At 32.5% G+C, this 12,052-nt stretch overlaps 1 protein-coding gene across 1 annotated transcript; it reads left to right on the top strand.

Annotated features, from left to right (window-relative positions):
* Positions 1-5,844: 5,844 nt before the first annotated feature.
* LOC134727046 (uncharacterized) lies at positions 5,845-11,489 on the top strand. Its single transcript, XM_063591434.1, has 4 exons — positions 5,845-5,926; positions 9,151-9,237; positions 9,569-9,653; positions 10,527-11,489. The coding sequence occupies exons 2-4, from the start codon at positions 9,189-9,191 to the stop codon at positions 10,726-10,728; spliced, it is 336 nt and encodes a 111-aa protein (XP_063447504.1). The 5' UTR covers positions 5,845-5,926; positions 9,151-9,188; the 3' UTR covers positions 10,729-11,489.
* The last annotated feature ends 563 nt before the right edge of the window (positions 11,490-12,052 follow it).

Here is a 12,052-nt window from a genome sequence, read left to right as displayed (position 1 = left end):
GTATAGGATAACACCAATACAATTATTTACTTCTCTGATTTATTATCTCATTCATCTAGTGCTTTTATATATTACATATTTATAAAGTTTATCATTTATTATCTCAATGTGATTGATTTTCTCGTTTGACCTGGTATTTCGAAAGTGAGAACAGCAATCTAATTTCGATCAACAATTATAACCTGTTTCTTGCTATTTTATTTATGATATTTTTCCATATCACTCTACTGTGCTGAGAAAGGATATATTTAGTCCGTAAGATCAGAGGAAAATTTCGTATAATAACGACAAAAGACTACACCAATGTACACGTTTACAGCTAATGGCAGTAATTCTTCTTTGTTTGTTGTTGTATTATTTTTGTGATTTCTTAACCTCAAATACCGTTAAATATGTAAAAGTGAAATATTTAATTAGCATACCCAGTCGGAATGGGAAACGATTACTGTGAATTCATTTTTTTTTCGTTGATACCAAATTTCATGGATTGAGGAAAACGTACATAATCGTGGATACTTTATTTTGCGGTTTGGCAAGGTTTGCAGTTATTCTTTTGGAATATTTGTACTTCGTTGAATATTCAAATTCGTGGTTTTCCTCTTCCCACGAAATACACGAAAACTGGTATCCAACGAATATTAATGAATCCACACTCGAATATAGATCGAAATTGTATTAGAATATTTAGTACGGTTGCCAATGAGACGATTCCGCGGTTGTTAATGAGAATTTAATGATATGAGGAATTTTGTTTTTGGTGTTCAGCATGAAAAGAAATTTTCTTGATTTGAAAAAAATCTTAACAGGCATCTGATTTCGGTACTCTCTAAACATCAAGATTATATGTTTGTCATAAATTGTTCTGTATTTCGGGGGTGGGGTGGGGAGGGGAATACCGAATAAGTATATGCGTTGCTTATAATTGCAAATATTTCTTCATTTATAATAGAATTGATTCAATTGCAATCAGTGATTATAGATGCATTTGAATAAGTTATATTCTATAAAATGTGAATAATTGAAGACAAATATGCATCATCTTTTGTTTTTGTTGAATAAGAATGCAATCATTTCTTAATTTTTAATGGAAATTATTAACCGCCGTTGACTTTTTGTACATTTATAGTTAAGAATTGGTTGTTATTTTCATAAAAAGTTAAAGAATATCAGGAAATAAAAGGAAATATACTTAAATGTTGTTCCAATTGTTTAAAATAACATGGAACTATTATACTAATTCGTAATAGTCAAGTTCGGTATCTAATGAGTAATTTGGAAGATATTGCAATCAATATACTAACTTTGACACTCCCTTATGTTCAGTTAGAATATGAAACGAGATAGTTTATTTTTTTCTTCAGAAAACGGTTTGTCAGTGTATTGTAAATATTGATGAACAACTAAAACTGGAGATATTTCACAATCATTGTGTGAAAAAATGTTCATCATTTTTTGACTATTTCTGTCAGAGTGATACTGGATTGTTAGTCTTTGCAATTAAAAGAAAACATACAGGCAAGTCTGATTGATGATTTTGAGTTTTTCTATTTATTATTATTCCACGTTAAAAAAAACCACTGTAATTCGTATTTAGTAGGAGGAAGACGTTGCCAAATACATATCAATATTTTTAATATAAAAGAGAAATATTTTAAAACTAAGACAATGCTCGTCATTTAGCTGATTAATTGTCTTGGTGATGCAGAGTTATTCTATATGACTATTTGAATATTTAATTCTTTTTGTTAATTGAAATTCAACTTATTTTGAAAATATCTTAGCTTCTAATGGTATCATATATGAGTCAAAAAACAATCATGTTTTATTGTTACTGCACATATTATTTACTTAGCTCAAACAGAAGAAATAAGTAATATGTCTTTGGATGGAATGTACAGTATGTCAACTTCAACGTGTCTAGTCATTACGAAAGATGTGTATAAAACAAAGCAGATGGCATATTGCAAACAAAAACTGGATAATTTGTATTGTAGTGACAAACACGACAGCATTATATTCCGATTAAGTACTGGTAAGTTTTTACATTTATAATTGTCTATTCTGATGTATTTTGAGTTATGCAATTAGTGCAAAAATACAATAGAATTAGTCAATGCGCTCACATATGACTGTAAATATCATATCATATCCTGCCAGTTTTATATGCACTGTCACTTATTAAAGTTACGATCATAAAATCACTGAAGACCTTAAAGCATATCAGAGGGATTAGTAGGGTTAATCTGAGTTAATTAACCAATTATATATTTTATGTTGTTATTTGCATATTAAAGTTTAATACGAAATAGTACAAAGTTTACTTAATATGCATTTTTATGATCAAATTACGTTAGAAGAATGTTACCTATTCATTAATTTTAAAACAAAAAGGCAGCTGTACGTGTAGTTGTACTTCGTATTTTCATAATTTCGGCATTATCTGAAAAGAAATACTTTTTACCGTTCTAGTCCTGTCCTATGTTGATAAATCAAAGAAGCTGATATTTCCGATTCAGTCTCTGCTTTTTAACTGCAATGTTGCACGGTTATCATCCCGAACATTGACAAAGTCTTATGTTTCTGTCAAATATACATTCACCGGATTTGATGCGTGTGTCCACAATACTACACGATGAACTTGGTTAATGGTGATGTTCAGGTATCGTATTCTCGTTTAGTTGTGGAGATATATACAAGTCTATACAATGATTCTCACTTTGTAATGACTGTATATTGCATAGTTGACAGTAGTATTTTGAACCTTTCAGTGAGCTAATATGTCAAACGCATTTTCATCAACTGTGTGTTCCTGACTGAAGTCTGAAGTTGAAAATCTTTTCTTCTACTGTAATGTTACAGAAATAAAAAATCGTAATCGTGCTTGTTATCAGTTGAAAGGCATTATCAGCAACAATTAAAGTATGGCATATGTCTCTCATATCCAAAAAGTGACTCATGCAGCATACTCATCAATTATGCTGCGGTAACTGTTGACAGATGGCGGATGTCTCATGTGACAAGAACAATCTCTTTCATCAATGTGTCATACTTGGTGAACTGCTCTCAGTATCGTCTATTGCTTTCGAGTCACATTGCCCTTCTGTTCAAATAATAATTGGTAAATAAAAGGTTGTCTTTATCCATTTTCACGAGAGCTACATTCTGCAGACGTAACCAAGGTAGACCGGTCATAGAAATGTCCATTATAGTTATCAAAGGTAGCAAGCTTATAATTTGATACTTCAGACGCGAGTTTCGTCTACACAAGACTCATCAGTAACGCTAAAAATAGTTTAGAAAAATCCAAACAAGTATAAAGTTGAAACTAAATTGCATTGAGGACCTAAACTATATAAATGTTGTGCCAAATACAGTAAAGGTGATCTATATCTGGGACAAGCCAATGCTCAGTGGTTCAAGTAATTCATACGTTTGCAAACGGTTAATTTATCAAAATGACCTCATGATTGATATTAATGAAAGTACCGAAATGCAGACTACTGGGCTGCTGAATACCTTATGGACGAAACGTCGGTAGCATTGACAATGAATCAGTGGCGTTAATTGTTTTTAAAGGTACAAAGCTTATAACTTGATTCGCCAGACGCGCGTGTCGTCTACATAAGATTAGAACTCATTAGTGACCTTCAGATCAATATAGGTACTAAGCCTAACAGGAATAAAGTCGAAGGGCATTGAAGACTAAAATTTCCAAAAATTTGTACCAAATACAGCTAACTTAATCAATGTCTGGGTTGAGAAAATCTTAGTTTTTCGAATAATTGATACTTTTTTAAACGGCAGATTTATAAAAATGACCTTACAATTTATATTTATTTCAACACCGAGGTGCTGACTACTGGGCTGGTGAGCGAACATCAACCGACAGTGACAATAAATGACACTAAGACTGACGTAGTATGAGCAGCTTAGTATAAACTGGAAATATATAACTGACGAAACCGTTCCATAACAGTCCTGGTGTTTATACGAAATGCGGCAAAAATACTCACGTCAGAGCCTGCAAAATATAGAGCACGGTACGATAAACTCATCATAGATAACAGGACTAAATTTTGTACACACGCCAGACGCGCGTTTTGTCTACAAAAGACTCACCAGTGACGCTCGAATCCAAAAAAGGCTAAAAAGGCCAAATAAGGTACGATGTTGAAGAGCATTGAGGACCAACATTCCGAAACGTTTTGCAAAATTCAGCTAAGGTAATCTATTCCTGAGGTAGAAAAGCCTTAGTATTTCAAAATTCAAAATTTGGTAAACAGTTAATTTATCAATACAACCATATAAATGATAATTAATACTGGGCTTGTGATATCCTCAGGGAAATAAATCTCCACTAACATTTGCAACGACCCAGTGGTTGTAAATAAACTCATCATAGATAACAGGACGAATTTACATACGCCAGCCGCGCGTTTGGTCTATAAAAGACCCCTCAGTGACGCTCGAATTCAAAAAAAGATAAAAAGGCCTGAATCCCAACAAAGCCATATGTAATGGCGAATATCATACTATGCTAGGACTTCGTTTTGACAGTAATTTATCATTCCGAATATGGCGAGAGATTTTTAACGGACATCTCTGACAGCGTCAGTTAACTTTTTAGTCAGGATCTGAAGTCATTTGGGTCGCATCTGGCAGAACGGGTGCTGTCGGGACAAAATCGATAGTATTTTACCATGTAAAGATACATATCGGATTAGAATCGGATTAAAAAAGGGATAATCGGGACATATTGTGATGAAAACGGCTACATTTTGACGCTCCCGGAACAATATCTGATTTTCGGTGTGATATGTTTTACACATTTTAGATGGGAACGATCTGTGCGCTCTTTTTGACGACTGGTTTCTTTATTATTATGAGGCTGATTTCATACAGGAACTTCTTATGAAGAAGCAATATCCCTTAACTCTACTTTCCGCTATATAGATGATGTTCTTTCACTAAATAATGCTTATATTGAAAGCATCTGTCCCACTGAACTAGATCTAGAGATAAAAGATACATCATATACATCATAGACTACCATCTAGAAATTGACCATGACGGTCGATTGAAAACAAAACTTTACGACAAAAAAGATGATTTAAGCTTTCTTATTTTGAACTTTCCATTTCTAAGTAGCAACATTCCAGCAGCACCCTCATACGGTGTATATATCTCCAAACTGAAACGATAATCTCGTGTTTTCATTTCCTATCATAACTTTCTTCATTAAGGGTTGTTACTTACAAGAAAGTTATTAAATGAAGAGTTTCAAATGGTGAAGTTGAAATCATCACTTCGTACATTTTACGGACGCCATGGAATAACCGTTTCACAAATGATATCGGATATGTTCCTGACGTCTCGACTACAATCCCTTCCGCGTCATAAATGTGACCTACCAAATAAGACTATTTACCGGATTTGTTAACTTATAAGCAACACGACGGGTGCCACAAATGGAGCAGGATCTGCTTACAGTTCCGGAGTACCTGAGATCACCCCTAATTTGTGATGGGGTTCTTGTTGTTCATTCTTTAGTTTTCTACATTGTGTCATGTGTACTATTTATTAGTTTACTTTTTTTATTGATGAGTTTGACTGTATCTTTCGTCCCTATTTTAGAAAAAGGAACTTTAAGCCACGATTCAGAGGATCTTGCTCAGAATTATGTCAAATCTTAATCTAGAATGGTCCTATCAAGGATGGCAGTTATTAATGCCACACAAAATAAAATATGGAGGTGTGTAAATGCAAACGTAGAGTGTTGTCTAAATAAAAACAAAATAACGTATAAGTATCTTTATTCTCAAAAATACTTTAATTTCAGATAACAAATATTTACAATGGACTTGTTATAATTTACATGATCATCTAGGTCAACCTTACTTCAGAGTAATATCACGAATAAATGACGGTAGGTATAATTAGTTTTCAAACAGTCATATGAATTTAAATAAGGAGAGATTTTCACTATCAAAAACTCTTTCACGTGTGCATCGAGCAATTTAATTTATGTCATCAAATGTAATGGGTGTAAAAAAGAAGATATTGGACAAACATGAAACACCTAACGGAAAAGATTTACTATTCACCGACAACAAACTCGACATAAAGAAATTAGGACGATTAACGTAAGTGAACACCTGGATTTATATGCTTGCAACAACCCACCCAAATACTATGTTTTCCCAGTTTACCAATGTGACGACCAATTCACCGAAGAAATGAGAATTAATAAAGAAATTGTTTTTATACAAAAGTACAAACCAAGCCTTAACAGACAAGAAGTTACTTTTGTAAGGGTTACGTCCCTTCAATGCAGTGTTACAGACTTATTATCGTTACTATACGTTACCGTTAGTTACATTCCTCCATGATTATCACAAAAATGTGAAACCGGTTGGAGAAAAATGTAATCCGATGGATAAAATTGTTGTAGAGTTGTCACTGACTCAGACGTACTTACAAATACACTTATTTTCTGTGACTGTATCTTGCATTAATTTGTAGGATCCTTTACTATAGATAATTGAGCTGATCTGTAACAATTACATCTCCATGCCTTATATATCATGTACTGTAGTACGCCGCTATATTAAAACTGACGAGGAAAGGTAAAACACGGCCACCGAAAGCTTTATTATTTGTAGACCCCAGGTGGTCGTGTGGTCTAGCAGGGCGACTGTAGTGCAGGCGATTTGGTGGCACGATATCACAGAAGCATGGGTTCGAATCCCGGCGAGGGAAGAACAAAAAAATTGCGAAAGCAAATTTACAGATCTTACATTGTTGGGTTGATGTTTAAACGAGTTGTATGCATTTGAAAATGCCTGTACCAAGTCAGGAATATGACAGTTCTCGTCCATTCGTTATTTATGCGTTTTGTTATTTGATTTTGCCATGTGATTATGGACTTTCTAATTGATTTTCATCTAAGTTTTGTATTTTTGTGATTTTACTTTGTATATATTGTTGGGCTGATGTTTAGACGAGTTGTATATGCATAATGTACACAGCCATGTATCACCATCATTGATGGCGATCCGATGGATACATCTGTTGTATATATACAACTCGTCTAAACATCAACCCAACAATGTTAGATCTGTAAATTTGCTTTCGCAAATTTTTGGTTCTTCCCTCGCCGGGATTCGAACCCATGCTACTGTGATATCGTGACACCAAATCACCTGCACTACAGCCGTCCCACTAGACCACACGACCACCTAGGCTATATACAACTCGTCAAAACATCAACCCAACAATGTTAGATCTGTAAATTTGCTTTTGCAAATTTTTGGGTCTTCTCTCGTCGGGATTCGAACCCATGCTTCTGTGATATCGTAACACCAAATCGCCTGAACTGCAGCCGTCCCGCTAGACCACACGACCACCTAGGCTCTATATATATATAGCAAGCAGATAGATAATTAAATGAACGTAGTCACCTTTCATATTGGCAGACTACAACATATAACTAGATAACTAACTAGATAGATCACTAAATATTTACAATAAATGAAGCATCCAATAAAATAAAATGAATCCTGTGATACAAAGATTCCTTATTTTTTGTGTGGTTGCTCCTGGGATACAGAGACCCCCAATATCAACTGTTTTATATGTTAATTGAAATATGCGACAAAATGACACATATCTAAAGTAACCGCAGCAAATTGTGCCAAATTGGCCAAAGCAGTCATCATGATCATAAATGACTGACAGGTCAACGCTATTTAAAGCGGAGAGAGCTGCGTAAAAGTTGTGGGCCATATACAATAATTATATAAGATATAGAGGAGCTTAACATATCTAAAAAAAACTGAATTCAAATGAATATCTTCAAAGTTCATGATTTGAATTCGGGAAAAGTGTGTGGTGAGTAGACAAGGCCTTTAAAGCGCCTTGAATTGTGTTTAAAAAAATGTAATTACCAATATCAGTCAGATGTTTACCATTTTTTTAATGTAATGAATTTTAAGAGAAATTGTTAAAATAAAATCGACACGACACAATCAACCCTTCAATAATATTCAGGAAGGATCAATCAGTTTCAATGACTGTGCAGAGTCTAAAATAAGCACCTCTTAACAATTTATCTTACATATATGCAAATATCATGAATTAATTTTGTATTTGGGACTTCATACTATTAACTGTGAATTTATGCAGAGTCATCATATCTAAGGCCCGGGATTATATCAATCTTTATGAAATATTTATAAAACTTATATTTGAGTAAATTTTTTTTAAATCTGTAAAATTAAGCAAATTTGGTGAAATTCTGAATGTTCTCTTTTTTCACCCTATAAACATGTAGGTTCTGTAAATATTGACAATGCAATTTCCCATAAGAACTCCTTTTAAGGTTAAAACTGTGTCACTTTTACTATGAAGTTTTGAAAAAAATCTTATCGTAGAATTGAAAGTTCATATGCACTTCTTTTTTTTTTCAAATGTCAAAATATAGGGCTGTGCGGCATGTTTTCAACTTTATATGCCCTGAACTTTTTAGAGTTTAAACTAACCATTATTTTCTTAACTTCTCTTACCTCGAATGAAGGGTTATCACAGATTTCGGAGTAAACACTATGCACATGTATATTAACTGGTAACATTACCAAGTTATGTCTCTATTAAATGGAAACAGTGAGCATAACTGGGAACCAGTATGATAACAAAATTTATTTTCTATGAATATTCTAGACCTCCCCAAATAGGGGTGGTTTGAGTAAAAGTTTTCTTTACAAAGTGCAACTTATAAAAGTCCACAATAGACAAATGTAAAACAATTCAAACGAAAAAACTGACAACCAAATTTATAAAAGATGAACAAAACAATATGTAACTCTGCAACACAAAACAGATTAAATAGTACTTGCAATTATTGATAGGTAGTTTAAAGCCTCTTACAATTATTATAACAAAATCTTGTATCTAAGAATAAAATTTCAATTATTTCACATCAAACATCTTTCGTCAGAGAAAAACAAACATAATTTCGTGTAACCCCAAGATAGAGGTATTTACATCTTTTACATCCATGAATGTTCACCTGTGTTTAACAATAATATATATATTCTTGTGTATAATATAAGCTGTATTAAATTATTTCGGTTCAATGTTTCTTTTCTTAAGCAACTACTGCGTTCGATAAGCCAGACAACATCACATACATGAACACATCAACAACACCACCTATACGGGCTGATATATTGAGACCAGGTAAGTAAATTCTATACCAGAATATTGATAGTATACAGAAAATATTGAATGAAATTCTTCAGTCATAAATTCTTTTACGAAAATTACTTCTACAACAGTCTACATACATTATATGCCCGCCATTTCACGGATGTCTTCTGCACATTATAGTTTTATAACATACGATGATACACTTACCGTATTGACTAACGTTTCAATGAAGCAAGTGTACATACTCAAACTTATATTTACATGTTTCATTCTTGAACATATATAATTTGGCCACCTTCTATACTAAAAATGCGTGGTACTTGAATGTTCAGTATACTATGCTTATTTTTTTTCATTACAGATAGCAACGCAATTTTAATTAGCAACTGCATTCTATTTTTGCTGGTACTTCTTGTATGGATCATATTATACTTAAAACATTGCAGGTATACCGATATAATATGTGTTTTCTTTACGAATGATATAGCCGGCCAATTAATACCCCCATGGGTTGTTAAGATAATTATAACAGCCTCGTTAAAGTATGGGAGAATCCACGAATTAATAATCAAGACTTCCAAACGGAGTCGTCCTAAAATATTAGAACAAAATATTAAAATTTGAAACTTTTTTAAAACTTGTGCAAAAGGACGTGATTCATTCCATTCAATCGTTTTAAATTGACTGCATTCACATCCGTCTACTTTATGCATTTACATGGGGTTTTTTTAACATAAAAAAAAAATTACGGTCATTTAAGTGCACAACTTATGGTATTTCCCTGGTATTGATTTATTTAAAAGGTCGACATTGTGCGTATTGATTGTAATTTGAATATCTGGAAATAATTACATCCTTGTCTTTAATGTACTAAAAAGCACTCGAGACATTTTTTCTAGTTAGGTTCAGGGTCTATTGAAAATCTTGTCATAAATAAATACATCATTCCAAAGTAGCTACGTGTTAAATTGTGCTTACGTTTGTAGACGACTTTCATTGCACTTTACTACATTTGCTATGTCATTAACTTGCATGATTTGGTAATTTTTACTTTAAAAGTTATAAATGCATTAAATATTTTCACATGATACGTATATTTATATATTCCTGACTCTAAAATATAAGAGAATATAAATGTTATGTCTTACGAAACACAGATTTAAATACATAAATATTTTATTATTAGGTAATGGGTAAAATAATTTACTGAATTTACTGATTAGGTGCCTGTGTCTCGCATTCAATGTAATTATATGAAAAAAATATCTCATATTTCTTAAACTTTTAATTCTTAATTCCTAAATTTCCTATTACTCTAGGCAAAGAAAACAAGATACGACTCTCAAGAAACGGACATCATCCACAAGACAGGAAGAAACATTATCAACCAGACAGGAACAAACTTCTTTAACCAACCAGTCACCAAGGACATCAAATTATGAACAAATAAGTGAAGTTATCATTTCACGTCCTTTCCATATTACAAATGAAACGTATAGTGACACATGTGTTCCTGAATGAATCGACTGTTTAATAGTTTGTACGTCTTGAAACTTATGTATGACATGCATTTACCACTTCATCTTTTGAGAGAAAAAATATTTTTTAAATTGTTATCGGATACGGAGAATATTATGTTTACTTGACTTTTTTTCAAAATGAGGGTTTCATTAGCAGGATATGGATTCATACTGTTGATATTCCAAACCTGATTTATGTTGGTTGATCGTTTATCATCTACATTGACTGTTTTTATGTATGGTGTGGTTTAATAGCAATCAACCATTTCGTTCTCATACATTTTGTGTACATCCTCTGCTTTCAAGTACTCAGTTTTTAACGTTTATGACGAAGGCAAATCAATGAAACGTATTTTTGTTCATGCATGGGAAATATATATAAAAAAAAAGAACAACGTCTGGTTAACAATGAAATCACCAACAAAATGTTGAGCGATAAATATATTACTGAAACTTTTTTCATTTTTTTTTTGTTTTCTTAGTACAATAAAAAAAAAATAACCTGAGGACTTTAGTCAATTTACAATAAATCTGTGATTTTTTTTTTACTATTTTGAGGAGAACATCACACCAATGATTATATTGATTATCCATAGTCAAACAAATTATAAAATGGCATTCGAAAGGACTTTCTCTCTCATTGTAGTTCAACTAGCAAATATGCAATTATCTCAATTACAGTTGAATATCAATAAAGTTACAAGAATGATATCACTGTAATGTGTCTTCTTTTCACACTGATAGGCCTTTCGATTTGAAAAGTGTTTACAGACCCTGCTTAAATTTTTTTAGGTTAAGTCTTTTCACTCAGTTTGTGTGTTCATTATCTTTTTAACCGTTTTCATTTTTTGTAAAAATGTATAACTAATAAAGGGGTCTATTTATTTAATAATTGGAATTTACGGCAAGACGGGACTGTGGTTGCGGCAATTAGAATCTGTCCGTAATCATTTGTAACACAGAGATATAATATTCATTTGTAACACAGATATATAATATTCATTTGTAACACAGATATTTGATATTATACATACTATAATGATGTCAACGTTAAATATGTCAAGAGATGAATTTAATTTTGATCTGAATGTTTCAAAGAAAAATTCTCAAATCAAGTTCTTAAAAAAGAAAATTGGTCACTATTGATGTTTGATAACAGAGTGTGTCAATTTAAACAAATTGGATTGGTTTGCATCGAATATCTTGTCTACGTGTGTGTTGGCTTTGACATATGTACCTGTGTCATCTGATTTAACTAGATCTCTCAGTGGGTTTTTCATTTAATGTTATTCAGATTACAGTCGTCGTAATTTCTACCACCATTT

This window comes from Mytilus trossulus, chromosome 7 (genome assembly GCF_036588685.1).
Source record: "Mytilus trossulus isolate FHL-02 chromosome 7, PNRI_Mtr1.1.1.hap1, whole genome shotgun sequence".
Lineage (NCBI taxonomy): Eukaryota > Metazoa > Mollusca > Bivalvia > Mytilida > Mytilidae > Mytilus > Mytilus trossulus.
This window is presented reverse-complemented; position numbering and strand designations above follow the sequence as displayed.

Bases quoted from the DNA above. Each gene is read 5' to 3' on its own strand.
- LOC134727046 (XM_063591434.1), top strand. From the start codon at position 9,189: ATGAACACATCAACAACACCACCTATACGGGCTGATATATTGAGACCA. The intron at 9,238-9,568 runs GTAAGTAAATTC...TTTTCATTACAG, and splicing joins GGCTGATATATTGAGACCAG to ATAGCAACGCAATTTTAATT. The intron at 9,654-10,526 runs GTATACCGATAT...CTATTACTCTAG, and splicing joins TTATACTTAAAACATTGCAG to GCAAAGAAAACAAGATACGA.